The sequence below is a fragment of the Idiotropiscis lumnitzeri genome, chromosome 10 (genome assembly GCF_059441095.1).
Source record: "Idiotropiscis lumnitzeri isolate Australia: NSW breed Sydney's pygmy pipehorse chromosome 10, RoL_Ilum_1.0, whole genome shotgun sequence".
NCBI lineage: Eukaryota > Metazoa > Chordata > Actinopteri > Syngnathiformes > Syngnathidae > Idiotropiscis > Idiotropiscis lumnitzeri.
In genome coordinates this window covers 11,623,328-11,650,853 of record NC_142400.1, presented here as the reverse complement: position 1 = coordinate 11,650,853, position 27,526 = coordinate 11,623,328, and the positions used below count along the sequence as shown (strand labels likewise).

General features: G+C 38.4%; 4 protein-coding genes and 1 pseudogene across 6 annotated transcripts; 2 read left to right on the top strand and 3 right to left on the bottom strand.

Annotated features, from left to right (window-relative positions):
• Nucleotides 1-327: 327 nt before the first annotated feature.
• LOC148329354 (casein kinase II subunit alpha-like) lies at nt 328-8,782 on the bottom strand. Its single transcript, XM_088306546.1, has 15 exons — nt 8,631-8,782; nt 7,804-7,895; nt 7,529-7,610; nt 7,285-7,413; nt 7,101-7,212; nt 6,902-7,003; nt 5,167-5,217; nt 5,023-5,082; nt 4,847-4,930; nt 4,641-4,751; nt 4,445-4,546; nt 4,259-4,359; nt 1,447-1,595; nt 1,255-1,344; nt 328-1,176 (listed from the first exon to the last, which is right to left on the bottom strand). The coding sequence occupies exons 4-15, from the start codon at nt 7,383-7,385 to the stop codon at nt 1,061-1,063; spliced, it is 1,179 nt and encodes a 392-aa protein (XP_088162672.1). The 5' UTR covers nt 7,386-7,413; nt 7,529-7,610; nt 7,804-7,895; nt 8,631-8,782; the 3' UTR covers nt 328-1,060.
• On the top strand, nt 8,133-12,611 carry LOC148329353 (uncharacterized; annotated as a pseudogene). Its single transcript, XR_015845579.1, has 10 exons — nt 8,133-9,709; nt 9,791-9,843; nt 9,928-9,960; nt 10,110-10,157; nt 10,352-10,399; nt 10,526-10,576; nt 10,688-10,729; nt 11,375-11,686; nt 11,758-11,808; nt 12,235-12,611. The product of XR_015845579.1 is annotated as an uncharacterized LOC148329353 (transcript).
• Nucleotides 12,612-12,712: 101 nt separating this feature from the next.
• tyrobp (transmembrane immune signaling adaptor TYROBP) lies at nt 12,713-13,667 on the bottom strand. Of its 2 annotated transcripts, XM_088306543.1 has the most exons (5): nt 13,475-13,667; nt 13,381-13,398; nt 13,179-13,313; nt 13,028-13,080; nt 12,713-12,946 (listed from the first exon to the last, which is right to left on the bottom strand). In XM_088306543.1, exons 1-5 carry the CDS (start codon nt 13,650-13,652, stop codon nt 12,890-12,892), a joined length of 441 nt encoding a protein of 146 aa, XP_088162669.1. In that variant the 5' UTR covers nt 13,653-13,667; the 3' UTR covers nt 12,713-12,889. The 2 variants fall into 2 exon arrangements, with proteins under 2 accessions (XP_088162669.1, XP_088162670.1); XM_088306544.1 differs by lacking the exon at nt 13,381-13,398.
• A 611-nt stretch (nt 13,668-14,278) lies between these two features.
• hcst (hematopoietic cell signal transducer) lies at nt 14,279-16,566 on the bottom strand. Its single transcript, XM_088306545.1, has 4 exons — nt 16,496-16,566; nt 15,904-15,975; nt 14,543-14,689; nt 14,279-14,425 (listed from the first exon to the last, which is right to left on the bottom strand). The coding sequence occupies exons 2-4, from the start codon at nt 15,947-15,949 to the stop codon at nt 14,379-14,381; spliced, it is 240 nt and encodes a 79-aa protein (XP_088162671.1). The 5' UTR covers nt 15,950-15,975; nt 16,496-16,566; the 3' UTR covers nt 14,279-14,378.
• Nucleotides 16,567-18,437: 1,871 nt separating this feature from the next.
• On the top strand, nt 18,438-27,376 carry nfkbid (nuclear factor of kappa light polypeptide gene enhancer in B-cells inhibitor, delta). Its single transcript, XM_088307425.1, has 12 exons — nt 18,438-18,579; nt 20,963-21,099; nt 21,162-21,195; nt 21,860-22,044; nt 22,128-22,309; nt 23,756-23,861; nt 23,933-24,079; nt 24,423-24,474; nt 25,203-25,360; nt 25,768-25,884; nt 25,958-26,122; nt 27,263-27,376. The coding sequence occupies exons 1-12, from the start codon at nt 18,564-18,566 to the stop codon at nt 27,329-27,331; spliced, it is 1,368 nt and encodes a 455-aa protein (XP_088163551.1). The 5' UTR covers nt 18,438-18,563; the 3' UTR covers nt 27,332-27,376.
• Nucleotides 27,377-27,526: the final 150 nt, after the last annotated feature.

The following is a 27,526-nucleotide window of genomic DNA, read 5'->3' as shown; positions in this document are numbered from 1 at the left end:
TAGTTTATCTATAATTCATGTACAATAGTTTCTATTTTGAAGACAAGAAGCGATTTTGAAGGCCCTAAAATAGTTTGGAATCCCTTTCACAAAACTGACAGAGAAGAAAATCAAGACTAACACCAGACCAAAATTGGGACACACCTTCCCATGCTATTGAATGAAGAGCTTTTTGACTTGTACTTGTCTTAAAAAGTTGACTTATTGTTTTGCTTTTAAACTGTAAACGCTAAGGAGCTGAAATAAATTTCAATTGTCACCAGATCTGTCAAATATTTAAGCGCTATTAGGGGAGTGTTAAATTAAAAAAGACTGTGCCTGCAAATCCCTGTTTAAACTGTTTATTTTTTTAAGTTGTTTTCTGTAGGTGATGACTCTTCCCAACATAAAACAAAAAGTTACAAAATTGTCTATGTCATCAAAATCATTTGTAAGAGACTTCATAAAAAAACAAACATGAACACATACATACACGTACAGAAGTGAACGTAACATAAAATTGGCAAACTATCGACCCTGTGATATTCAGCATTGGGTGCATGCAACCTGACAGTTACTGTAGAATATCTACAAAAGTCCAATTCTTGAATAATAGCAACGAACAACTTCAAAAGACCGACAACTCCTGCACATAGCGATGTGTGTGTTGTGTGTGTGCACAGCACTGAGCACACCAGAGTCCTGACTGTCGCGTGAAGTCGTGGGGAGGTTCACAGTGTCGTACAGCAGGTTCCCGCATCAAAACAGTTTCAAGCAAGACTGTATATTTGGAACATACAAAATAAATTTTATTATCCATTCTCTTCATGTCTACATCTTATTAGAATTGTCAACACACCCAAATTAATTCTAATAATCCTGACAGGTGTAACAATACATGTTCTGTCAAGTCCAGGTGTCAAAATATAAATGAATGTGAAAAGCAATTTAAATCATCTTTGTTATTGTTGACATAAAAAGGGGAACCGTGGCGCGGGGGCCACAGTGAGAACTAGGCAGGATGTGGCCATGAGCACACACAAACACGGGACGAGGGGCAACAGGGATGGGAGGGAGTCCCTCAGGGCTGGGCCCCAGTGGCTGTAGGGACTTGTGTGGCCAGAGTGTTGGGGGCAGAGATGACGGGTGATCCAGCGATGTTCGCCAACGGCTGTGAGGAGGTCATTGAGCTGATGCCTGGGACACACAAAGCTTGCTTACTCACGTGGGCTCGGACCACAGGGCCCATTCCCCACTGGGGGGAGCGCAACCTACCAGCCATCATACTTGAAGAGCTGACTGGTGTTGAGCTTGCCGCCATCCCTCCGGGTGTGGCCCCCCTTCCCTGATCTCTGACGATGGGATCTAGAACGAAGATGGAGTTCATGTCACAGGACGCAGCTCATACATGTGGATCCTGTTTAGGCCGGCGGACCCAAGTCGTACAAAAAAATAGGGTGCACTAACAGAAGTATGGATGATCCATGGCCTCTTTGGCTGTCAGCCGGGCTTGATGGTCGTAGCGCAGCAGTTTGTCCAGGAAGTCCAGAGCCTCTGTACTGACCAAGTGCTGGTTCTCACTGTGTACAAACCTCTCCCACCTTTTACGAGAGTGTCTAAAGAAAGGAAAAACATGACAAGTAATTATAAGTTTTTAAAATAAATAAATAAATAGGTCACTTAATACGCAAGGCCACCGAGAGACGCTCCACAGGCCACATCCGGTGGCCTGTTTGTGGACCCCGACCGACACTTTTGTCACATGGCAATGAGCACAGCGCAGTGGCAACCGACAGGTTCATCGTGCGTGTGTGAAGCGACGACGAGACTGAGCACGATGAGAGCGCCACGAAAACCACATGTGCTTTGGTTGGGTCAGCCTGTGTAAACCAGGACTTATCGTCATGTCAACTATACATAGACAACCTGTTAGCGGGTGACTCAGTTCACTGCTACGTTCACACTTGTTAATTAAAAAAAGAAATGCATCCACTTTTCCACCAACTGGCACACAACCAATATGGCTGGTAGCCTGCCGAAGATTTGCAATTTGAAACAAGATTATGAGACAAAGCACAGGAATTTTGCGGAGATATTGCCTAAAAAAATGGTCATACCAAGTTGCAAGCAGGATTCTTGGTGGATTTTTCTACGACAACAAAAAGAACAACAGTGCGCTCAATTCGAATGGCATGAACTTTGTGTAAGCACATGACATCATTCTCACCTACAGAAGGAAAAGAAGGAACTTTTGGTTTGATTTTAGCATTCCTGAAAAGCTTGATTCATCTTGGTCTAGCGACCAAGATCTTAGAATGGGATTAAAGCTCAATTCCCCACATGTTGCTTCTTCTCGACCGTTTGTAATGCACAAAATTAATTGTATTTGCAGAAATTCATACAAAACACCCAAAAAAAAAAATGATCATATCGCTGAGTAAATAACTTCTCGTGCCGATGCTAAAAGCACCTGCAAGGGATGAGTAGTTCCACTTTATTATATTGAGACTATAAAGTGAATAACTTAACAGTTAATGGAGCTTATTATGGTGAAATTACAAATGAGAAGCAAACTAACTGTATCGGACAGCACATTGCACAGAAAAAAACTGAATTTTGTATATGACTTTGCAATTACTTTTCAATCATCTTACATTCCATTTACAAAAGTAAAAAATGTGCACGGTGTATGTTAGGATCTCTCTAGGAATAAGTTTTTTTTTCCTTTCTGAATTTCTCGCTCTCTCTCTTATTTTGGGCACAAATAATGCAGTACCTAAACTTACAAGAGCAACAACCTAGCACTTCTCTGCATTGAAGATGAGCCATTGCTTGGTCGTAGTTATTTTTTAATTTTTTTTTTTTATTTGTGTTGCGAGCCAAAATGTATGTACGATGGCTCCACCCACCATGCCGTCTCTATCTGGAAATCAAGTCAGCGGATCGTATATCAAGACACCAGTGTAAGATTAAAGTCCATTTCAGTTGAAAGCAGCCCGTCTATTGCAAAAAAAAAAAAACTTTTGCAACGCCCACACAGCTGGAGTGGACAGGCTAAGCTTACATAACGTTAGCATGTGCGCTTATTTTGTTATTGGTGGCCACCTAGCAAACCTCAACGCTTCACGCTGAACTTGTGAAAACTCAGTGAGGCTATAGCGATATAAAACTCATCTGTGATCAATGTTGAAATTATGCTAAATTAATTCATTCATTAATTGGCATTTGATTTGAACATAATTTGAATTGTGCCTAATGTTTCACGGTCTGTGTAAATGTTCCAAATGTTTTATATTAATTCTTAATTGCATATTCATTCATCAGAGCAAGTTATCACACTTTGACACGATGGTCAGTCCACCTACAAATGTTTAAAATTCCAGTTGTGAAAACAAAAATTTGTTAAGATGAAACTAACAATAGTAATTTATATGAAAATTTCTTATCTGCAGGTTTTAAATAGATAAATATTGTTGCCTAATTAAAATTCAGTATAAAAGAAGAGCTCCGTCCACATTGGCCCATAGCAGTGGTTGTCAAATGGGGGTAGGTTAAAAATAAAAAAAAAATAAAAAAAAATCTTGATTACAGCAGTTGCTTTCCTGCCACCAAGAGTGACAAAGATCATCAGTGACGCACAATCCCAAGTGTCCAGAGACAATAAAATTATTTTGTTAATTATATAGATTAAATCGATCAATAACTTGTACAAATAATGATATGTCGATGTGCGGCCAGCATCAATGTAAAAGAGTACCGCGCCGATCGATGTAGCTGGATCACAAGGCAGACATCGTTTAAATAGATGTCTCGAGTTTATTCCCTCTCACTGGATAGTCCAACATATGCGACATTAATAAATGAGAGGAAAGAATATGATAGAAATCCCAACTGAACACCGGTTTAAATGTTTTTAAATTAGATTTAAGACGTATCATTCAGAAAGTATCTTTGCAATACGATTTTTGATTTGTAATAAATTTGTCAAAAGAAAAATGCAAACATTTACCAAGAAAATATAACTCTTAATTTTACTTGTGGTATTTTTAAGGATAATTAAGGTGTTCAATTCAGACAAACAAACATAAGACTATTAAAGACATTTTAAGGATCTGCAGAAATACTTAACGTTCACTCTAAAGAAATGCTCTCAGAAAAATAAAAAATTGACATAAGATGACAATTGAATATTTGCAAAAAAGAAATGGTTCTGTAATCAAACAATGCATTGTCATTGATGGGAATGAAAATGTTTCTTTAAGGGGGGGCTTTGTCTTACCTTCCCAAAATGTCATTGAACCGTGGATCCAATTCAATGTTGTACTTGTCAATATAGTCATACAGGTCCTCTGTGCCTAGTACTTTTGCAATTCGCACAAGCTGCAAACAAATGGAAACGTGATCAAATAACAACTACACATATTATTAAAAGTGCATCGTCTAGGAAGGCCCGCTGTCATCCCACCTGATCGTAGTTGTCGTGACCGTGAAAGAAAGGTTCCTTTCGGAAGATCATGCTGGCCAACATGCAGCCCAAACTCCACATGTCAAGACTGTAATCATACATCTGCAGAAGATGAGAGAAGAGAGGGAATATGGTTTGCATTTATTCTGTGCCCCCCCAAAAAAAACAAACATCAGAAGATTATTGTTCTACTAACCTGGTAATCTACCAGTAGTTCAGGTCCTTTGAAGTACCTGGAGGCCACTCGCACGTTGTATTCCTGGTTTGGGTGGTAGAACTCTGCCAATCCCCAGTCGATTAGGCGGAGCTGAATATTTGCAGGAAAACATATCGGAGATGAGGTCAACAAATGAACACTGAATTGAATGTTGCCACTTCTGCGTGCGTCAATTGCGCTAGTACCTTTCTGTGTTCGTGATCGATCATTACATTGTGTGGCTTCACATCTCTGTGCGTAATGCCCATACTATGGCAGTAATCCAGAGCCTAAATAAAAGCAATGCAACCTGTCAAAATTACACCAACACAAAGTGCCAACAAAAAAAACCTTAATAAAACACCTTACAAATGTTACTTACCTTTAAGATTTCATACATGTAAAACCGTATGTCAAAGTCAGATAGGGTTTGATACAATTGCTGTGGAAAAGAAAAACACAGACAGGTTTGGTGTCAGATGATTGCTACGCTCTTAAATGAGATGAAAAGCGAGTTGAGCCATACCTTGAAGTCTGTGTTGTTCACATGTTCAAAAACCAGAGCAGGGGTTCGGGACTGTAAAAACAAACAAAACTCACGTAAATACATGCACGTCATTATCCATTAAGTGTGAGGGCACATTAAAGGGTCTGTAGCTACATTGGAAATAAATATCCATGCATAGGTTAATCTATGGGTGCCGAACCGTGAGTAAACCGGGGTTCACGCATTATGATTTTGTTTATGACACACTTGTGGTGAACATAAGTTGTCGTGCATGCCCTGACAGTATGATTCCATTTTGTGGGGAAAGACGGACCTCCCAGTGCCAGTGTCGGACCGAGTCGGGCGACGTGGCCGGGCTGCCCGCACAAATGGCTGAGATGGAGGTTTCCCCCCAGCTGGTGGCGCTCTCCCTTCTAGCCCTGCACCGATAGCGGGAAACCAGGTATATTGCCAGACACCACCCGGCACCAGCGCCGGAAAATCCATCTACTATGCTCAACCAAAACATGCTAAATAGGAAGTGTGAGGCTTCACCGTGGCTACACTATACTTCAGTGTCACTTGCTCCCAAATTGAAATTGTAGTTTTAGCCCAAGTGACGTCAGCACGCTGATGTGCGCCATGGAAAAAAAAAAAATCGCAATAAAAACGCAACTCTTCCACTGTGCAGAAGTCGCAACTTTAGAACCGAAATGTGGCATCATTTAATTTCATGTGAAGCGCTGCACGGGAGTACCAACCCCAATCGGTGCGCAGCAAAAAAAAAAAAAAGAACAGTTGTCTGTACCTATCCCTACATTTGCCTTTATCTTTGTATCCTACAATATATAATGAATCTGACAATGTTTCTTATAAAAGCCTTAAAAATACATTAGAAAAGGTCAGTGGAGAAAAAAAATATATTAAACATATTAAATTGAAATATTGAGGAAACAAATTACAATTGGAACATTTTCCAAAATCGTTCTGCCCTAGTGTGCAAGGGTAAAGGCGGTCCTTGATTTCCGACAGTCCTGATATACACAAAGTTTTGTGATTCTTAACAGTGCGGAATGGACAAGTTTACAAAACAGTCATGTCAACATACGAAACACAAAGGCATGCCGTTTCCACCACACTTACAGGTTTATATTGGATTGTTTTATATTTATGGCCTGGAAGAGATTTTCCAAAAAGTAGCCACTCTTGTAATGATTAAACTAATACGTTAGCGTAGGTTAGAAATAAACTCCAGCGCATTCCAACTTCATTACAAATTTGGATGATGTTTCCAGCATAGGAACGCGACTCCAGTGTATACCACAAACACCTCGTACATGGAAATATGAGTGTACCCCTCAACAAGTATACTGCTGTTAGCTTCTTGCACTAATCACCCATGTGCTTATCCCTTGCGTTCAAGTGCGTGTGATTTGACGATGTGAATACTTAGAGGCAAAGTACATCAGCGATCCAGTGTAAATTATCGCTCTTCATTTGTCACTGACGGTGAGTGTTATTGCCATAGTTTCATACTGTAATAGTTAACTTTCAAACTTAGGCGAGTTCATGATTAAATTAAGTTGTTAATTAAAATATTTTCAGTATACTAAATAAACGTTCTATGATGCCAACATTTTGGACCGTCTAACCAATTATTCCAAATTTCGGTAGGAATTTTTGTTTTGGAGGTTGACGGAAATGGTCATGGTGTCATACAACACGTAGTGGACTTTAGAGGTCCCACAGTACAGAGATGAGTGCAAATACATACCACGGGATCCTTGACAATATCTAACAATGAGATGATATTTGGGCCTCCCCGGAGGTTCTCCAGGATCTTTATTTCTCTCTTGATTTTCTTTTTTTTCACCGGCTTTGAAAAGACAGAGGAGAGGAACAATGATGGATTTTCAAAACAGTCACAACAAATTTTTCAGAAACATTTGTCCACATTGTGATGCATTCTATACCTTTAGTATTTTCACAACAACTTTTTCATTGTTTGTGATGTTTATAGCTTCGAACACCTCACTATATTTGCCTCGACCGAGTTTTCTGACTAGCTGATAGTCGTCTTGGTTTCTGCAAGGTGACATTGTAGACATTAATGACATGACCAAAAGGCAAATATTTCACAACGTGTATTTGTCTTACCCCCACTCAACAACATGGGACTCATAGTCCCAGTATTCTCGAGGTCTCTGTGTGTTTACATCGGGGTAAACTCGAGAGCGGCTTGGAACAGGGCCAGACATATTCTACAGAGAATCTTCTTGAAATCTCCTGAAACAAGACAAACAGCAACAAGGTCTTAAGTGTACACGCCCTCAACAAATACAGTAGAAGATTGCATCTACATATTTGGAATATTTTCTCACTGCGTAAAAGATGACAATACCTGGGAGGTATCCTCCAGGAAGATGGTGACAGATGAATTGGAACGAGATTGGTTGAGACACCACCAAAGTTAGAGAGCTACGCTGGCAAGCAGATATAAGACATTTCAAAAGCGTGTACAGAGCAAATGTGACCAATTTGCATAACAGAGTGACTGACTCGTTATCAGGACAAAGGAAGCGAGTCTAGATTTTCTTATGTGGAAGTAAAGTAGTATTACAAGGCGACAACTTGTCAGATTGCAAATAGATGTAGAGTACTGTAAAGTCATTTCACCTCGTTGTTAAATGGGGGCATCCACCCAGTTTAATCAGGACATACGGGGTTCAATACAGTCATCACTGGGGGCAACAACCAGACAATACCTCCTGTAAGGGCAAAAAAACAAAGTAGGTTGATTCCAATCAATGCTGTCAATGAGGCAAACTATGCTAACGCACGCCATCCATTATGGCTCATACGACTGAATATCTTTGATGTAACCAAGCAATCAATCCACCCGAATGCTGTGATCAGGTGTCAAAGAGCTTCGTGGGGATGTGGCCAATTTGCCCGCTTCACGCTTAAACGAACGCGGCGGGTGCACGCCAGAACCCCTTCTTCAACGGCCTGCACAAGTGCAATGCAGCGAAGGAGCTAACGTTAGCTTAGCTTCGCGGGGCAAGCCGGCTAGCTGTCCGGGCTGCTAACGAGTTAGCATTAGCTCGTCAAGTGTAGAGGCTAAAGCCGGTTGCAAGTCACACTTAACATAACCTGCCAACGCCACAAGGACGCGAGCCCGCGACAAATTCCATTTTTCGCACCGGGAGGGGCGAATCGCCGATTTATATGATAAACGTTTATGTTTAGCCGAGCCACAAGCTTCGAAAAAATGTATTTCCTAGAGCTAAAAAGTGCTAAGCTAACAGGCTCATGGGGGAGTGAATAGCCTGCTTGGATGGCGAGGCGACTGGCTGACAACGCCTTAAAAACACACCCCGCAAGGACGAATATGGCCGCAGAGAGGTAGCGAGATTGCGCGACGTGGTCCCCACCGTCCCTCGAATGAGGAACGGTCAACGGTGGTCACAAACGTACGACGATTCGTAATAAAAAACGATTACCTCTCAGCGTTGCTGGGACATCAATATGGCGATGCTTGGGATCAGGAGCTTAGCTCGGGCGCCGTTGGCGCCAGGGGGCGCTCTGCCTTTTCTTTTTCCCAAGACTTTTTGGGGGTATGTATCCGCCAACAACAGGTCGCATTGAAGGTGAATATAATATTTCATCTTCACTTGGCTACATTATTAGAGTGTTCGCCAATGGATATCACAGGACGTCATTTAACCAGTGTTTCCCAAACTTCATTGAGTCAGGTTAGACATTTTCTTTGCTAAGTCTTGTGAACTGCCAAACAAAAAATGTTTTGTTGCCTTATAATACCTGAATAAGTGCACCTTACAATATATTCGCCACCACTTATTCTTGGAGCGGGCAACGTCAAACACTTTTCTTAAGGAAGCCAAACAACAGCAGTTTTCTCTACTTCTCTCTTTATATTTTATTGATGTTGTGTCTACCATCCATGCAGGATGAAAAAAGTAACACACCCGTTTTGACTAACAAAGGAGTAGAAAGTACAGATATCTATTTTTAAATCTAGGGGCTAAACGTAAAACATTCACTAAAATTTAAATACGCAAGCAAAGTACAGATACCTGAAAAATCTAGTTAAGTAATGTTTAAAAGAATTTGAACTTTTTAATTTCCCAGTACTGCTGAATGTCCATTAAGATACCTGTGAAGAAGACCTTTGTTTTAACAGTGGTCACATCTGTTTACAATAGGGATACTGTTGCTGTAACAAAGAACAATTTGCAGTCAGGCCTGCGTTTTTTAAAACGATACTTTGGTGAAAAAAAAAACAGCCAGGGGGCATTTCCCAGAGATAATTATCCACATATGACCACTCGAGACAAGACATTGGATTGTAACTGTGAATAGAGCTTTGTCAACTTTGTAAGATCTTCTTTGCTCAGTCGAGCCATGCACGGTCAAACAAATACAATAGAGTCAGGTCAGAATCTTTCATTAGAGGGCAACGGGGCTGAAAGAGGAGAACAAGATGCCTTCAATAAAAAGCTGCAGTTGCAAAATTGACTCCTCACAGTGGCTGCAGGACACCGACGTCAACAATGAGGCTGTGAGTTTTCATATTTTAATGTTCTATTTTCCGTCATTAAATGGATCTTTCGCTAACATTTTGAACTCTTAGTATTTTCAGTGTCGCATGTTGGCTGATTCTCCTGCCACTCATGAATGCAGCGCCAATCAGAGGTAAGCCATTATGAATTTTAAAAAAAGACCTATTAAATTGTTACATTTTTTTGCAAAAACAATAACCGTCTCTTTTTTTTGTAGGACAAAGAGAAAATGTAATAAGCTTTCTGAATGGTGAGAATATTCTTGCCAGATTTCTCACCGCATGCCAGTTATTGTTGTCATGCTTTATTTTATTCTACTATATTTGTTATTATTCAGTATTTGGAATCTCTTGAGCACAATGAACACTAAACATCAACTGCTCATCACTGTTGTTTTAGATGCCCTCAGCACAACCGCGGGGAAGACCCTTCCTGCAATTATGACAGGTCTGTGACAGAGTGAGCAATCAACCGATAAGAATAAGCGTAAATAGATGATAAGGTCAAAAGATGTTCAATATAGTATTTATTTAATAGATTTGTCTTATACAGCTAAGATGTCACTGGTTTTATTATTATTTGATGTGATGTGACATGATTTTTTTTTAAATTATGGTTTGATAAGTCATTTTCTTTCGCAGCACACAGAAACCCTCCAAGTGAACCAGAGAAAGAACAAGATTCTCAAGGTTATCTACTATATATTATGTAGAGTACATTTCTACTCTTTTCTGCATCAGTAAGAAGAGAGTACAAAATAACTATTACATGATTCACTTGAACCTGTGTTAATTTTTTTTAACATTCATTCACAGATCTTTCAGAGGACCAGTCTTCTGAAAGTGCCAACCAAGATACAATTACAGGTGACGTTGTGTGGTAAAAAAAAAATTAATGCATGAAAAATGTTCCAAATGATCGTTATATTCTGGACGCAGCTCATTTGATCTGAGTTGTAATAATTATAAATATTGCAGAGCTTGCAGTATCTGACACAAGCCTTGGAGGAGAAAGCAAAGGTACAGTTTCAATAATAATTATATAGTTCTAATGTATATACCTTACAATTTCACCTTAATTAGAAACTTTCCTTGAGAATGGAATTAACAAGGGAATACTAATAATGAAAATTACAAAATTTGTAACAATGAACATAAATGAATATATATGGGAAAAACAACTTAAAGGGGAAGTCAACCCAAACATTTCATGTTTTATGCAGCCCCACTAGTCTAAACATGGCATTCTGATTAATATTATGTTTGTCGAATATGAGTTAAGCAGTAACATTTACCAGTTTCTGACCTTCTCATATTCCACAGAATGCCATGTTTAGTTAGACTAGTGGAGGCACATGCAAAATATTATTGTTGTTGGATTGACTTTCCCTTTAAGGATGCATCAAAATATTAGTAAAACAACCAAATTAATTAACAAAATATGGTTTGTGGATTTAGTATGGTGTGCAATTATTACTAATACTGAAAAAAAAAACAGTCCATAAATCATTGAGTGTCAAAGATTTCTGGGACGTTTCCAATAGCACACACGGAATTGTTTTCCCATTGTGGCCTAAAGTTCTCAGTTGAAATCCAATCATTACTATAATAATGTAGATTCTACCTCCAGGATTGAAAATCAATATTCTGTTGATGCTTTTAAAGACATTGACAGCGATGAGACTCCTCAAACAAAAGAGGAAGACAAAGCTTCATCTTGCAGACAAATGGGAGCAACGTGTGTGAGCAAGAGACGAGCTCAAGATCAACAAAGTGGAGAAGATGCCGATTTAAACAGTGAGGAGGAAGTTACTGATGGTACAAATTTGCCAAGCATGGTGTCTGTCCAAAGCAGCAGTGTCCAGAAAAAAACATCCACTGAAGGAGCCAACTCCTTGGACACGAGCAGAGAACTGGTGGACCAGGACAGTTTGGAGACGAGACCTGCTGCGGGAGCCACAGACGTAGACGATGACGGTGAGTTTGAATGTCACAGAAGACGATAACGGAAGCATACACCTGAACACTTTATCTCGATATTCCCTCAGAATCAAGAGAAGAATCAAGAGAATTTGTCAACTCTGAAACAAATCCGTTCGGTACGTATATGTGCATATCAACTCCTGCTGTTATTACAGTTGATATTTTATTTTACGAACAGTTTGCTGTGTATGTTTTAGCTTTTGCTGTCAAAACTAAAGCATTCTGATGGGAACATTCCTCTGCCTTCATCTTTCTCCGTGACACGTTTTAAATTCAACCCCTTGCCGTTTTATTTACGTACAAGTTGCTTGTCAACTTTTATGAATGCAGTTTTGAGTGTAATTGTTTCCACCATCGGTTGACTCACAGTCAGCGGATCAGCGGATTCCAAATGTCACCCAAATTTAGATTTGTATTTATTTTGAGGAGAGAGGAAAAAAGTTCAAATTCAATGGAACATTTTTGCAAAAGACAGATAATACTATAATAATATTATACACTTTATACAATTATACACTGATTTTCTGTGTTGTCCTCTTCAGGTCCAGTGTTGCAGGTCTCTCCCAGATGACTTGAGACACCCTGGACTTCTTTTCAACCAATCATGGGGCACATATGGAGACAGACAAGCATTCATTTTCACATTCACACATCACTGAGTGGCAACTGAACTGCGAGTGTACCTAAGTTGATGACTTTGTTTACTTTTTTTTTTCTTCAAAAATAGTTTTGTCGTTTTTTTTTATCCTAATAACTTGTACGACAGTAGTTTTTCAAAAAGGTACAAATAATTTGGTAGTACAAAAAAATACAGGTAGACAGAGGAAGACAAGCGGTCTAGACAAAATTCACTTTTGATTCCTTCCTGTTTTGCCTGCAAAGATGTATAAATAAGTGTAGGACAAGAGAATAATTTTGATTATTTTTTTTTACTCTGATATCTTTTTTGAAATATTTTTCAATAGTCTTGAAAAAAAGAGCAAATTGCCTGAAAAATAAAAATACAAGGGTTCTAGCTTTGTTTCTTTTGTATTTAGTGTCTCTCTTTAGTTACTTACCATGCATTGGTATTATTTTGTAATAAATAATTGTAGCACATAATGTGTGAGAGAAAAACAAGACACGACTATTAGCAAGTACACAATTGAACAATGTATAAAGTTAAATGAAATTTAAAAATATTTTTAAAAAAAAGCTTCATTTCCTGCAGTGTTGAAGTTCACTATACACGTCGGATTGAATTCCATCCAACTCCTACAAAACAAAAACATATTATTATGCTGGCAATTTCTTTTCTTTAGTTTTAGTATAAAAGAAAATGCAATTACACTTCACCTGATAGGGAGATTCTGCTATCTCTTCTGGTTGTGGTTGTACATGTGTTTTTGCTGTTAGACCATTCAAAATATGCAAATTACTGATTGATAGTGAAAAAACACAACAACAACAAGAAAAAGACTTAACTGCTCATAAGTCTAATGCTCACCATTCTGCTCTGTCCTTTTCTTGGGGAGGGTCAGCAAGTAGAAGACAAAAACCGCAATAACGACAGTCAAGACGATATCAGAGACAATAATGCCAATGACGGACTGCATGCTGATGAGATAACAAGAGCCACATTCTACCAAAGACACAAAGGCATAACTGAAACTCAAAACAAAACCTCCATCTTACTCAAATGAATGTACCTTGTGGTCGTCCAGAGCCTGCAAGACATGTTCATGATCAGGGTATTGTACAAATACACTACAGGACAGTTGAAGGACGTGGCGCAGCACTCACCAAATAGTGAACCCGCGATACAAAACGTGTCCTTCATGCCGTGTTGGGTCACATCCATGAAGGAGATGTTGTCAATCAGCTGATGTTCCAGAGGAAGAGGATGAGGCAGACTTGCAGATGAAGCCAGGATTGTATGTGGACATGTGATTGTGTTTGGGGGGAGGAGGCGGGCGTCCATTAAGAGAAGTTACGATTTACATTTCCTCATTTATTGAAGGATAAATATAACCTACTCACTTATTTACTTGCTTGGTAGAGGTTATCTGGAAATTTTGAATTATAGTTGATGCAATAATGGATAGACTCTATACGCAGTATAGTAATACGCCCATGTATTGCAACTCTTTGATAATAAAGACGTAATATTTGGAGTAAATAAATATAATTTCATAAGAATGGTCTGAAAACATGAGTGTGGTGGGTTAAAATATGAGCGGGGAAAAAAAGTCAACAATATGACAGTAATTGTCAAAATAAAAATTAAAAATTAAAAGTCAAGTTTTTGGGGAAAAGAGTTACAATTTTATGAGAATGAAGTTATATGAGAAAAAAACTTGTCATTTTATAAGAATAAAGTCAAGACATTATGAGATTTTTTGTGAAACATTTATATGACAACAAAGCCATCATTTTATTTGAATAAAGTCAAAAAGTTGTCTAGTCGTTTGACAGCCACATGCCTTAGAAAAATTATGACTTATTCGAAGAAATTACAACCAGATTTTTTTTATCATCACAATTAAATCATGAATTATTATTCTTTGTAAAGACCCCTCTCCCCCAAATTACTTTTATTTTTTTCTCCGTCTGAGCCAAAGATTGTCTTTGTTTTTGGTATTGTTTATTTCTTGTTAAAACCCATGACTATGTCAGGAAAAAATGAAAACCAAAACTCTGAACACAGTCAGGTCTTCTTCGAGGCGCGGATGTTCATATACACTTTTTCATTGCCTGTGAAGAAGGGATGTCACACCACAGGGGTGGGGTAGGGAGAGGGGAGGGTGGCTTAATGAATCATGTTTACCGGAACACGCACACACATGACACACATCCACACTATGGCCTTACTTTTGTCTTTGCACGCTTGACTTTTGCAACACTGAATTCTGGCATATCGATAAGTGATACTGACGATGATGAGGGTCAGCAGCACATCTGTACATATAATACCCGCTAGCATACCAGGCTCAAGCCTGCAGCATGACACCGGGCTGTCTGGTGGGTAGATGACACAACACATAGTGAGTGGGCACAAAAGAGAAGGCTGGAAAAATGTAATCAAGCTTGATCGGAAAGGTATTCATTTAACACCATGTTCACTGTTGAGGGTACACTTAGCCGTGGTGTAGAACTGCACTACTTCATGCTGGGAAATATTTCTAATGTTTTGGATTATTTTGAGAGAGGATAAATCACAATATATAAGAAACTGATTTAATTGTAATGCAACACAACACAATTTGTACAGTATTGTAATCTGATTTTACTCTTCCAATAAAAATGAACGTCTGAATCATTTTGGATCCTGACCAGCGGTGGACAAAAACAAAAAACAACATTACCGGCCAGGGGCTCTGCCAGGGATTTTGGATTTTGTCAATCATGGGCCCCTAGAATCCTTCTCCTTATTCCCCCCCTTTTCGGCGCCCCTGATGACGGCCTTGTTTTTGCACTCAGCACAAATAAAGTGCTGTCTGACGGTCCGCATGGGTGGAGTTTTCCTTCTTTTGGCATTTCAGTACATGGTTAGAAATGGACATTTGCACCGTTGTGGGAGTGAGCACAGCTGACTTGATTCATGACCAATTGAAGTGGCACCCCGCACACCCTTTAAATTCAGCGCGGGAGAGGCGCACGGTCTACATGGTGGAAGCATAATGGACTGAAGTCCAAAGTATGTTTATAAGAAACTGCAAGATATCCACTTGCGGAAGATAGAAAGTTGATCGCTGCAAAGTGGGTACTTGGAAACCACGCCTTCCATCTCAAATTGCCCTTATGTGTGTGATAACTCCTCAAAAGTGTCATGTCATTATTCTGGTTTCAGAAGTTCTTGTTGGTCTCAATCAAATGTGTATGAATGAAAAAAAATGTTTACAGATCCTCAAGTACTGCACTATAATCACTTAAGTAAATTTAGTTCCTAACAGTCCACCACTGCTCCTGACCAGTTGGGAAGCCTTGCATTAGACTGTTAAGGCATACCTAATGTTTTGCCTGGTGAGTGTCCTGTTGAGTTGTGTGCTCCCTCTCTTCTAAGTGCCACAGACTGGTCTTTAACAGAGAAAAAGAAACATGCTACATTAACACCTCGACGTTTGGAGTTCACCTTTTGGCAGTCATTATTTCCGTATTGAAATTAGTATGTGGTTTTCACTTCCTGCACAAGTAGAATCAACCGACAAGCCAGAAATGGTAGTAAGGCTTACTGCAGAGTATGGAGAATATCAGGACAAATACTTTGCTGCATGCCATTGTCCCTAAGCTTGGCTGTGGACTTTCTGAAAGACAAAATAATTAAGAGAATAAAATAGATAGATAGATAGATAGATAGATAGATAGATAGATAGATAGATAGATAGATAGATAGATAGATCGATCGATAGATAGATAGATAGATAGATAGATAGAAATACAAAAGTGTTGGAATGGAATTATGAGATTAATTTAAAGTGAATAAGATGTGTAACATCCTTCGGATTTCTGATTCTGATTCTGATTTTGATCGAAAAACCAAATGTCTTTAGTATACTGTGCAACAAAAACAAATAAATTGACCTTGCCATTCAAATACATTTGGAGGGGACTGTGAGTCTATTATACAGTAAACAGTCTGCATACATACAAATATATACACATTATACATTATATACATATCGTAATTATCTATAGCGTTTGTTCGTTGGTGCTAATTCAGAATTACAATTCATGCAACAGTTTGATGAGCAAAACAAATGATCTATCGCTCTCACAATGTCGCCAAACTCTTTAATATGGATGTTCGAGTTTACAAGATCTTACCTGTGGTGATGTGCCATCCACGAACCAGAAGGTGATGATGTGATTTAAACTGCGCCTCTAGTTTTGACTTCACTGCCTCGAAACACTGGCGCTCACTCCCGCCCTTCTTGGGTCACGATTTATTTAAAAAAAAGGTTCTCACTTTTAACAGCAGAGGGCGCTGTCCATAAAAGAATTCACATATTACCTGTGTTAATTTAGCGTGCTGTTCCTCTATGTGCCAAATGTAATCTCTGTACTTAACGAAGAAATCACATTCTTGCGTAAAGAAATAAAAAAGACTCTGTAGTAAAAGTAGATACTAATGCAACTCCTATACATATAGGTAAAAGTAAAAATGTGCAGATTCATATATACTGCTCAAAAGTGAAACATAGTAATGTTTACGGCTCACCTGTTTTCTTAAACTGAGCCGTGATTGATTGTAAGGTGACAAAATGTCCGCCCCCCAAGATAGCTAAAAACGGGCGGATTTTACTGCTCAACTCATATTCCGTCAAAGCAATATTAATCAGACTTCCCTGTTCCAACTAGTGGGCCTGCCTAGAACATATTCTTGTAAAGAACATTTTTGGATTTACTTCCCCTTTAAATACAATCCATTTGTATTTGATCTCTGGAAAACTCATTTTACCAATTTAAGATTTTCTTACTTACTTAGCTTTTAAAATATATTTATTTATTTATTTTTATTTGTTTGTTTACTATGTTTTAATGCCACAATAGTGATTGTATATTGTGTAAAACCACAATCAGGGCGCTACCACTACTGTCCACAAAGTGCTGCAATTGAGCCACAAAGATAACGTGGTCGTGGTCCACAACATCGAATGCTGCAGTTCAGGATAATTAGCCACGCCCAGCTCAGTTGACAGAATTATCGATTAAAAACCTTTAATAAATATGCCCTCGTAGTACCCAGCGTTCTAAAACCACTGCGTTGTAAAACACGTCATTATTACCCACTTCGTCAACTTGAAAATATTTCCCTCTTTTATTAACTTAAATAATGCACATGACACAGCACAACTCTTTAAGAACCTACATTCTTAGCCTAGCATTATCACTTTAATTTGAAATACCTTTTTCAATTTGTTACCATTTTATTAAATCAGAATTTTATTAATCTATCACTGTTATTTCGATTTGTATCAATTTTGACTTTTTTATTAAGGTGACCAGGAGTGTCTTCTTTTTTTTTTCTGCTTCTTTAACAATTATCAAATTAAATCAAATTTACAGGAGAGGAGTTTGCTCTGCGTGTGTTAAATCATGGCGCAAAATTTATTTTATTAACTATAATTAATAACAATATAATAACATTCATATTATTATTATTATTATTATTATATAGCAAATGTCAATATTTCAAAGTCTTACTATAGAGCTTTTTTGTTCGTGTGTAATTGAAATTGCAAAAATACACAAAGTGATTGTGCCACATGTTTCCAATATCAGATTAGTTTTTATATCTCAAGTTAGTATTTGTAACAATTATCCGGCTACCATGTTTATGCCATGTAAGTATTTCATGTCATGTTGTCAATTTACTGTGTAAAAGGGGCAATTTAGCATTTAGCAAGATATATGAGTACTTCATTTATTATTGTAACTCCTAGCGTGTGCTATTAAGTCATTGTGTTTTGCTCTTTGTGTCACTACATTTTTATATTTATAGATTAGAATATTATTTCAATAGGATTACTGTTCTTTATCAACAGTGAAACGTCATGTATTATTATTATTGTTACTATTATTATGATTTATTACAGTCGTCTTATTTCAGAATGTATCATTTTGAGAGTGAGAGCGTGAAATACACGCAAAGCGCACGCGTAGGCACAAGCCCACACGCGCGCACAAACGCGCACAAACCAGTAAGGGCGTGGATAACATGCGCACACGCGTGTGGGCAGTGTATTCTTTGTGTATCGAGGCAGTGGTGAGAACTCAACAACAAGGCACACAGACTTCAGACTAGCACACTTCATACATCACACATCTGCGCGCCGGTAGTTGTCTATTGTTCAATCCTTCTAAAAACAACCAAGACCAAGACCTCAGAGACATGCACTTTGATAAAGGTGAGCACCTTTTCCATTCATCTTCGTCATGAATGGACATCTAACATGTCATTCCTAACCAGTGATTTTTGATGTTAGTACAAATCCCTTGCTTCTTATTTTCCGAGCATTTTGATTGGCATTTTTCTACAATTTCTGCAAAGTATGTTTCAGTTATATAGTGATGGTGCACAGTAGGCCCAAATGGAGAGACCTTCTGTTGTCCGTATTTCTCTTAGGATCTATTGTTGGTGTTCGACCGAAAAAAAAACATCTTCTGTCTTTTTTTATACACTTTTTTTCATGCTCTTTGATTCTGTTTGACCACAAAATGAGGAAATTGGCAGTGTGCTGCTTGTGTCTATGCGTGTCTTTCTTTTTTTTCTTTCTTTCTTTCATTTTTTTTCTTTACTTCTGTGAGAAGGGAGCCCAGAAGAGAAAGGTCACTGGAATCCCCGTCTTTCCTCCCACACACATGACTCAGTGTCCAGGGCTTTCCACTGTCCATATTTGAATAAATGGGTAACCCTAAGACAAATATGGACAAACATATTAGGACAACTACTATTATGCGTACTGCACAACTGTCTTACCATCCCAAAAAGAATTGTACAAAATGTTTTGCTATGAGGAAGAAGTAAGATTCACATTCAGTTAAGAGATCTATTCCAATTTTTGATGACTTAATTCATTGTGTAAGTATTTGCTCTGTGATTTATTGGCAACCAGCATAGTCCGCTTTTCCGCCAGTCAGCTGGGTTAGGCACTTGCTCTCTGTGACAGAAGAGTATAAGCGGAATGAACAAAAGATCTGTCTGGTTGTCTCAGTGCTTCTGCCCACATACAGTGTATGACATCCCAACCAACTTCTCTGAGTTGCACCAAACCGTAATGAGCTAATTCTTGAAACTTGGAATTATTTTTTTTTTTTTTCATTTTTCATCCTGTGACCTAAGTTGACATTTCCATGTAAAGATCAAATGTCTCAAAGTGACCAATGTGTAGTAGCACCTTTTCAACTCAAACATGAAACTCATTAGTCATATCAAGTGACCTTTACGGGGCACGTTACACAACTGCAAAAGGAGCGATTGTTGTAAATTTGGAGAGAGAAGCAGTAACTGAATTTTCTTGATTTTCTTTATCATATTTTACAACACACAGAGAAAGAAAAGACTATAGTCACCATCAGTTGCTGTGTTCACACATACACACATACACGCAAACACACACACCCCCACACACATTGATCTTTTCTAGACCTATTGATAACTTATTCAAAACCCTTTCTTTCCCTTTGAGGTATTATTTTCAGCATTTTAAAAAGATGGATAATTTACTTCAGTTTTTTTCTCATCCTCACATGGTCAAAATTGCACAAACAGGCACAAATATAAAAATTGTGAAAATGCGCGTAAATATTTTTAGAAATGGCGCAGAAGGCACAAACTTATATGCATGAATGGACTAACGATGCAGCCGATTCGCCGTCAGAAGTAAAGCCTCCACTTTGCATTTGGTGCTGATGAAGAAACACTTGAAACGAATGCCTTCACATTGACGCCTTGAAGCTCAACTCAAGTTTGCAATCACTCGTATGGGATAGTTAATTATCTACCGGACGGTAGTTTTGTGTTCAGAAGGGGACACGGAATGAGCTGTTTGCTCACAATGACATGAATTAGCCTTTTTTTTTTTTTTTTTTTTTTTGAGGTTTTGCAACCTCATAAGACAGTGCCAACTGCCAACTGTAGTAGCGGTTGCGTCATGTTCTGCTATTATTTTGCTGCCAGTGGTAGCCAACGACTCGACAGTATAGTGGAGGATGAGCCTCACATGAAATTAAACAATGAAATGGAAACATGTGACCACAACCACAGTGAAGAGCAGTGCAGTCGAAAGCAGACAAGTAAACGTGACAATGTGACGTCTCCGTCTGTGGGGGTGCCAAGGAAAGGTTTGTGGTACGTGTTTCTGTGAGTGTAACAGAGCCACACAGGAAGATGTCATAGAAAAGATGTAGGCAATCCCATTGTGAAGGTTTTCGGTTAAACCTCATGTGTCTTCCTAATGGAGTCAGCGTGTTAGATCACAAAGCGGAATCATTTTTTTTTTTTTTTTTTTTTCGTGTGATGTGTGACATTTTCCTATTGTACTCACCTACCTGTCATGGGAAACATCAACCAGAGCCTAATATAATCTAAAATAATATTTTTGATTAGGTAATGGAGAAACCCCAGTAAAAATCCCAGAACCTCAAAACTGTGAGGCGCATCGTACATTCTAACCACTATATTACTTTTCTGCCCGTTCTTTGACACCATAGAGCAAAAATGAATGATTCTACTTTTTTTTTTTTTTTTTTTAAGCAGAAATAATTTCCGTATGTGTTGTTGCCACACAGCACCAAAGGAGAAGCCATGCTGCACTCTGCCCACAGTGAAAAAACTACTGGAACAGAAGAGGAAGCGAGAGACGTCCTCAGGGCTTACCTCCTACCCGCCAAACACAACTGGTCCCGTTGTTCACAGCATGCTTAATGTAAGCCGACAGCATTTTAGTGTCTTGCATTATCTTATAAAATCCTTTTCCTGTCCTCACAGCACCTGCAGACACCAGAACGACTGACCTGCGGAGGTAAGACTTGGACAATTCCTGAACAACAGTGTCCGAAATATCTCCTGAACAACAATGACTTGATACTTTTGGGACTCTATGTATTTGTTAAACACCTGTATTCAAAGTATTCATGTATTCATGGCAATTACCATCTGTTCTTTTTTAGTAAAATTGGACTTCTGTCAACAGTCAAAAGCTTTTAAAAGCTTTATAATCAAGTTGGAGTTATCCCAATAAACACGTGATTAGGTACACTTTCACTACAAAATTTGATCCAACACAAGAGGCGGTGTCCAAACACTGCTTTTGAAAATTACAATATTCCACCCTTGCTAATTAAGAGTAAGTATCACTTTTCTGGAATAGGAACTTTATTTGTTCTTTTTAGCTAATCATCTAAGACAAATGCAGTAATCGTAACACTAACAAAACAACATCCATCCATCCATTATCTTTACCGCTTCTCCTCATGAGGGTTGCGGGGGTGCCGGAGCCTATCCCAGCTGTCTTCGGGCAGTAGGCGGGGTACACCCAGAACTGGTTGCCAGACAATCGCAGGGCACACAAAGACAAACAACCATCCGCAGTCACAAAACAAACAAGTGGCCAAATCTTGAAGATCACCAAGCCACTGTTTCTCCAATTACAGTGCACCTACCTTGGCTCCTCTTTTCTTATTCAGGTGCATCAAGCAGCTACACAGAAAAGTCAGCTATGAACTGTGAGCAGTGGACACCAATACAAGAGTCTGCTCTTTCTTATGACCCGAATCAACCTGGCCCAAGATTCCTTGTGGGCTACGACGTCCCAATGGACTCAGATTTCAACGCCCAACAGCAGCTTCAAGGATTTGCATCTCAGTCTTACGTGAGCAACATGTCTTTTGAAGCTAGAGTCTATTGTGAATAGAATTTGCATAAATGATTCAGAGTCTGTGCTCTTTTGAGCAGGAGTGCCTGATGCCAGCGGCAGATCCGGGCGCGGCTTATGCTTGGCCCCTTCTGGAACCATGTCAGGATCCTCAGCCATCTTACGGGTCGTGGTTGGACACGAGCACACTTGAGAAGGCCAGGATGCTGATGAGAGACATGGACTATAGTAGACTTATTGGCCAGGATGAGGATGGAGACACGTGAGTGGTCGTCTGTGTGTTAGTGTGTACAGTTAACTTGGGATTTGAGCGGGACCATGAGCATTTGGAGGGCCCTTGCGTATCTTGTAGATGTATTTCAACTGCGTTGCAGACAGTTTTTCCATTACACTTAATTATTATTTCATTTTGACTGGTGTTTTTCAAATTCAGTTAGTTTTTTATGGCAGATTTAGTCATGTATAGTTTATATTAGTATTGCTTTTAATTTATTATACAGTATATTTGAGTGTACAATTTAAAAAAGATTCTCACTAAGCATCGTGTAAAAAAATGAACTTAAAATACCATTTAAAAAAGTATCAACTTATTGACAGGTGACATAAATAAATAGAGAGAGCGAGAGAGAGAGAGAGAGAGAGAGTCAGTGAGACACACACAGACAGACAGCTAGCGATATAGCTAGCTAGCTAGAAAAATAAATAACATTGGAATTAATGACTGTTTTAACTGTTGTGTTTGTTTTTGAATCTGTCATAGTTTTCAACAAGTAATTCTTTTCACTGCAAGAAGCATTCATCAAATATGTAGTTTACAAGTCTCCCTTTTTTTCTTTAGAAAATGTGATGTGTCTTTTCTTTACAGTATATCGATTAGCTTGTAATGCTTCACTGCGATACTATTGCTATTGCTAACACTGTGTGATAGTATCAAATCACAAGTTCCCATGTGAGTTTTTTTTCATTAACAATGGGTAATGTGTCTAATGAACTAATACAAACATGTGATGTGTACAAGAAGACGATATAAAAACAACACTGACACTTCACTACACAAACATCGCTGTGTACTGTTTATGAATGATTGTTTATCACTACTTCGACTGCCTGCTAAATTGTCTGGGTGTGTTGATGTCTGGTAATCGTAGAAAGAAAAACAAAAGTCTCTGAGTCATACGTGGAATATATTCAGCTCTAAAAGCAAACTGGGTCATATGTATGTTTGAAGGCTTCCCACACATTTACGGTCATGTGTCACAATTAAAAAAGTCATTCATTAGAATAATTAGAAATTCCAAGTTTTGATTATTATATTTTTTTATGTTTTTGATAATTTCATAATGGCAGTAATATGTGGTACTTGGTTAGCGCGTCTGCCTCACTTTCCTGAGGTTCTGAGTTTGAATCTCAGCCCCAGACTTCCTATATGGAGCTTGCTGCATGTTCTCCCCGCACTTGCGTGTGTTTTTTTTCATATACTTCAGCTTCCTCCACCATTCCAAAAACATAAATGTTCGACTCATTGAAAAGTAACTAAGTAAGTAGGCTCCAGTTAACATATGACCCTCAATTTGACAAGTGCTATAGACAGATAATTTCAAAACAAAATGTTTACACTTGACATATTTTTACATGATAATCAGAGTCTAATTCAAACACTTATGCACTACCCAATATGCGCAAATAGTTATTTTCTTTGTTTTGTCAGCATCCTCCATATCTACACTGCTAAGGGTCTCAGGGAGTGGGCCTTCGCTGCTGCAGAGAAGCTGAGGGATTTAGAGAAGCTTGATGCAAAAGAGCACAAAGGCAAAGTACGTTAAAAATGTTTAGGTTATAATTCATGGACATATTCATGAATTTATTCATTGATTTATATTTACAGACTGCCTTACTGGTGGCGGTGACAGCGAACCAGCCAGACATTGTTCAAGATCTGTTGTCATTTGGAGCAGACATCAACGCTTGTGACGTCAAAGGACAAAATGCTCTTCACCTGGCCGCTCACGATGGCGTGCCAAGGATACTGCAGGTGTGGGACAGAACAACTTTGAGGTGGGAGTGGGTGGAAAAAAATGGACTGTATCTCAAAATATTGCTAGTTGTTAGTTAAAAAAAGATTGGAAAATTGGAGATTCGTGCTTTCCTGTAGATTCTCATTCATCTAGGGCAAGTTAATCCACAAAAGATTCACCATGGCAACTATTTTATTTTTTTTTTTTTGTTTAATACATTTGAACGTTAATCCAAAAGGCTTCTTCAGTTCAACATTTTGAACATGCCAAATGAACATATCAAAACATACCCTGGAAGCATATTTGGTATCTCTAGCTTGCTTCAAAAACAATATAAACGAATTGCATTTTTTCCTCCAGGTTATTCTGTCCAACAGACCCGCAGTCAATCTCGAGGGAAGAGACTTTGAAGGTAATCTCTCACGATATGAGGACACACTACAATACAGTCTCTCATTTGTGTGGAATATTAATTTTGCCATCGCTTATCACTAATACGCTGCACATAACAGGCTTCCATGATGTTCAAATTTCAAAACGTTTTTTAAATAATTTATTTGTTCAGGCCGGTGCCATCATAAAAGTTTGACTCCCACAACAGACAATATTTTAAATAATTATTTTAACATTCAACAAATAGTTTTTGATGATGTATGGGGTGAAACGAGAGCCCTTTGAAGCCAATCAACTTCAACCAATTTAACTGTCATACAGGTGTGAAAGGAAATTAACTTCTGTCAAATAAAAATGTACTGATGGAGTCACCCTTACTTTGAGGGTACGTAGCGATCGCGTGATGTGGCGGTAAACATGCAGAATGAGTTTACTGTCGGTAAACAGAGCTCCTCAAAAGTTGAAGGAAAAGAAAAAAAAAAAAACACTTTTGGACATCTCAAATGCAACATATGAGGCAGATTTTTTGAAGTCCAAATTCCAACACCTTTGTGGGCTGTAGGGTCCCATGTCATACCTTTTCCTCTTTTGGATATTAGATTTGTTTCTTTTTTTTAGCTGCATTTTAACACAATTCTTGTTTTTTTCACTCTTTACTGGATGTAATCATTTGATCTTCAGTTGCACCCTGCACCATCTATGTCGCTCTTACTATAACTGATATTGATTTCTTTTTTTTTGTCCCAGGTATGACCGCTCTGCACTGTGCTACCATTTCTCACTGTGTCACCATGAAGGCTTTGTTTGCCTGCGGGATGACGGATGTTCACCTGCAGGCCAAAGCTGCAGAGAAGCTCTCCTGTGTCCAGATGCTTCTCAATGCGGGCGCCTCACCACTCAGCCAGGTGGAGTATAAAAGTCCAACTGCTGTGATACTGATTTTTCTTTTTTGCTAAATTATGCTACGTGATTAGCCTATCTAATACTTTATAACTCAATTCATATTAATGTAATGAAGTCAAATTATACATCTATCTATCTATCTTTCTATCTATCTATTGCAATGTTGTTATTTTTTTGCAGTGGCTTCTAATATCTAATAGGTAGATATGTATTGTTACTTAAAGTGAGTGTTGTACTAAAAAAAAAAAAAAAAAAAAAAAAAACTAAAAAAGGGGAACTATCAAATCTAACCACAATGATGTCATCACTTTTGTTTTCTTTCTAGTCATGTTTGTACGTTCCAGTGCGACTTATTGTGGTTTTGTCGCATCCCCCACCCACCCGATTGCTCCCACTTGTCAAATTGCAGGAAATCAAAAGCAGCAAAACAGTGTTGCACTTAGCTGTGAAGGAAGGGAATGTCAATCTGCTCCATTATCTACTCAGCATCCCCATGCACAATGTCAAAGAATTTGTCAACATGAAAGTGAGTTCATACGTTTACCTGCATAAAGTTGCTGTGTGGACAATGTGATTCATCGCCCAATTTCTGCTTCAAGGCACACGGCCACACAGCTTTACACATGGCGGCATGTCTCCATGGCAACCCCCGGCAGGAGGAGATCCTGCGGCTTCTGCTGAGCAGAGGAGCTGATCCTAGCATCCGCAATATGGAGAACGGCCTGCCGGCGCATCTTCTGCAGGGCGGTCCCCAAGGGGAGCAGGTGAGCTACAGTCGTCATTATAAAAATTCTGCATTTTACAAATACAGTCTACCGTTTTATTTATTTTTATTATATAAAGCTATTTGCCCCCCTTTATTTTGACACCCATAAATAAAATGAAAATAAAAGTTGCCTTCAGAAGTCGCTATTGTGCCGCGACAACATATATTGCTTGGACAGCGTCAATCAGACTTTTTGGGTAAATATGGATAATACAAAGTACAGATGGGTCGTTAGTAGCACATGTGAACGTCGCGTTAGAAAGAGGAACTGCCCAGGTAAAATCCAACCCCATTGATGTCATCCCTTTCGTTTTCTTTCTTGCCTTCACACTGTTTCATTGTTCAAGCATGACTTACTGTGATTTGGTTATGGATTCACATTTCACAAACACAAAAGTATTTTAGTGCGGTTTCATTTCAAAGACCAACACAACGTCACACAAAATTATGAAGTGGAAAGAAATTGATACATGGTATCCATTTTAAAAAAATAAAATAAAAATACACTGCATCAACTGTTTGTCAGAAGTCACCCAGTCAGTGAGGTGTTAGAAAACAAGTGAAAAAACAGGAATGCAAAGGAAAACACCAGAGAGGTCAGGGGTAAAGTTGTGGTGACGTTCAAAACAAAAGAAAAAAAAAATCCCCAACCTTCAAAATCTCACATGACAGTGTATGGCACGATGGCAAAATATTGTGAAAATGATGTCAAGGTGGCTACTTTAATAATAAAACCATAACATTGTCATTTTGAAACAGTATTTGTCAAATTTATTTCAGTGTAATTAATTAACCAATTATAAATTTGATTTTTTTTTTTAAAAATCTGTAAGTGAAAATTAAATATAAATAATATATGTAAATACATAACTGACAAAAATATACTCACAACAAAAATCAAGTTTATATTAGATAAATGATAACAATTAATGAAATCAATGAATATATTTCAATTAAACAGAAAAAAATAGCTCAATTAATTGAGCAAACATTATAATATTCATAGTATGTGGCCCTCAGGCTGTAATTTTCCCACCCCTGGTCTATCACATGATATTTTTTTTACATTATTTATAATGAGGAAACATTTCTGAATACTTTTAAATACCTTCTGCATATTGCTTGAACTTTGTTTCAGCTCAAACTCATGCTAAAGAAACGGAGCACCTCGACTCGTCGACGGCTGGCCCCACAGGACCAGGAATGATTGAAAGTCTTCTCGTTTTAAGATTGGAATATTCTTTCTGTGACATAAAGGCACGAATGTCTGAGGCTAATCCACATTGGATTTGAACTCCGACAATGATTCGACATTTAGCTGCTTTTCAAGAAGAACAACAATTCATATTTATGTTTTTGTGCTATTATCTAGCTAAAGTGAGTAAACGAACACTGATTAGTC